The following is a 2,158-nucleotide window of genomic DNA, read 5'->3' on the forward strand; positions in this document are numbered from 1 at the left end:
ACTCTTCCCAGGTGGTATCTGGATTTGGTGAACAATCCAGTTCATTTCTCTCCTAAGGAACTCTGATTGTCTCTGAGCACTTCTTCATGTTGAGCCAAATTGGTCTCCTTTATTACTTTTACACATTGATCCTGGCACGCCCCAGGTAAATTTCATGAAGCTATAAAAAGGAAGTCTAATTTCTCTTCCATGATGGTGGAAGTCAGGTTATATCCCTTGTACATGATTTCTTTTGCTGGCCACCGTTCCTCCTGGCTTCACCCCACCTGCACTGTCCAAACTGCATTGTCCAAACATGGACTCCATTGAGGTTTAGCTCTGTCAAGTTAGTTGTGGAGTAAAACGAGGGACTCTCCTGAGAAGACATCGTCTTTAAAGTGTGTTGAGAAATGGCTGCAGAAATTCAGGTCTTTCTTAATGGGTATTTTGTGTCTGGTCAGTGGTCTGCTTGGTCTCACAGAGATGGCTTTCTGCTTATTCTATCCTCAGGACTTTCTTCAAGGCAGCCTTCATCTCCTTGTTTCGTAAGCTGTAAATCAGGGGGTTTAAGAAGGGAGTCAGCACAGAATAACACAAAGTCATGATCTTCTGTATTGCAGTTGGGTTATTGGCTGTGGGGCTCACATACATTGCCAGGAGGGCTCCAAAAAATAAACACACTACCGTCAGATGTGACCCACATGTCGAAAATGCTTTCCGCTGGCCAGCTGACGGGACTTTTAACACAGCTATCAGTAAAAGAGTGTAGGAGCCAAGAATGTACAGAAAGGTGAGGATGATAATGAGGGAGCTCAGTGTATAGAAGATGATCTTGGTGATAGGAGCTGGAGCACAAGACAGAGCCATCAGAGGGTCCATGTCGCACATAAAGTGATCGATGATGTTGGATCCACAGAAAGACAATTGAGAGACTTGTACAGTGGAGACTGAGTAACTGAGGAACCCGAAGACCCAGCACAGGGAAATCAAGATATAGCAGAAGCGTGGGGTCATGATGGTTGGGTAGTGCAATGGACGGCAAACAGCCAGGTAGCGATCATACGCCATGATGCAGAGGAAGTATGTTTCAGTTGTACCCAGGGAAGTGAAAATGTAGAACTGGAGGAAACAGCCAGCAGAAGAGATGGATTTTGTCTCTGAGAGGAAATTGACTAACATATTGGGCACAGTGGAGGTGATGTAGCAGATTTCAAGGAAAGCAAAATTCCCTAGCAGAATATACATTGGGGTATGGAGCCGTCTGTCCAGCCTCACTGCACAGATGATGGTCCCGTTTCCCAAAGTCGTAAATACATAGACTCCGAAGAACAAGGAGAAGAGGAAACTCTGCATCTCCCGAGGGCCAGGGAAGCCGAGGAGAACAAACGTGGTCACAGTGCTTGTCTTTGAATTGTTCATGAATCCCAGAGCTGCAGAGAAGATCAAAAACATCACTACACAAACTGTTTAATTTGGGAAAAACTTGAAGGAAACCTATTATCAAGGTACATATGTTGGCTATTTGGCAATTACTTTGGAATAATGCCTCCACTGTTTCCTAGTTCTTATTTAAAAGCAACCAATTAACTTTCCTAATGATCCCAAATTTCAGTAAATCTAGATTCATAACAAGAGAATCTTTACATTATTTGGGGTTTTGTTTATCAACGACTAAAATTTAAAAGAATCCCCTCTTCCCTCTGAAATTTTGAAAACTCAGAATCATATGAAATGCTGAAAAGTGCTTTATAGTTTTCAATCCTCCCCCTCACCTCCTTGGTTAATTTCTAATAAACAACACATTTATTTTTTTAAACCAGAATGGAATGGAATAACTATTTTTTGGGGTAACATCTCTCCCCAAGTGGAAGGTGCTTGGTATACTTCTTAGGTACTCTAGGGCTGTGAAATGTCCATTATGTACTCTGAGTTGTTCACATCAGAATAATTTTCTTTCATGGTATATTAGTAACATAAGTCTCAGCACAGAAACTAGGAGGAAGGTCAGAGTAATATTCTTCTGGAGAGCAGGGAGTTAATAATTACTTCAGAATATTCCTTCATACTTTTAGTTTAGGCTAATTTGTCAATAGAATCTCTATTACCTTAAAACAAATACAGCATTTCAAATCATTTTACCATGAATGTTTCATTGAAATAAATGACTTGTTTCAAAATA

The 2,158-nt window shown here is 41.1% G+C and overlaps 1 protein-coding gene across 1 annotated transcript; it reads right to left on the reverse strand.

Moving 5' to 3' along the window:
* Window positions 1-474: 474 nt before the first annotated feature.
* On the reverse strand, window positions 475-1,486 carry LOC306653653 (olfactory receptor 11H4-like; the record flags this gene model as incomplete). The annotated part of the gene is made up of 1 exon (XM_079126659.1): window positions 475-1,486. The coding sequence occupies exon 1, from the start codon at window positions 1,429-1,431 to the stop codon at window positions 475-477; it is 957 nt and encodes a 318-aa protein (XP_078982785.1). The 5' UTR covers window positions 1,432-1,486.
* Window positions 1,487-2,158: the final 672 nt, after the last annotated feature.

Source organism: Sciurus vulgaris (genome assembly GCF_902686455.1).
Source record: "Sciurus vulgaris genome assembly, chromosome: 2".
Taxonomy (NCBI): Eukaryota; Metazoa; Chordata; class Mammalia; order Rodentia; family Sciuridae; genus Sciurus; species Sciurus vulgaris.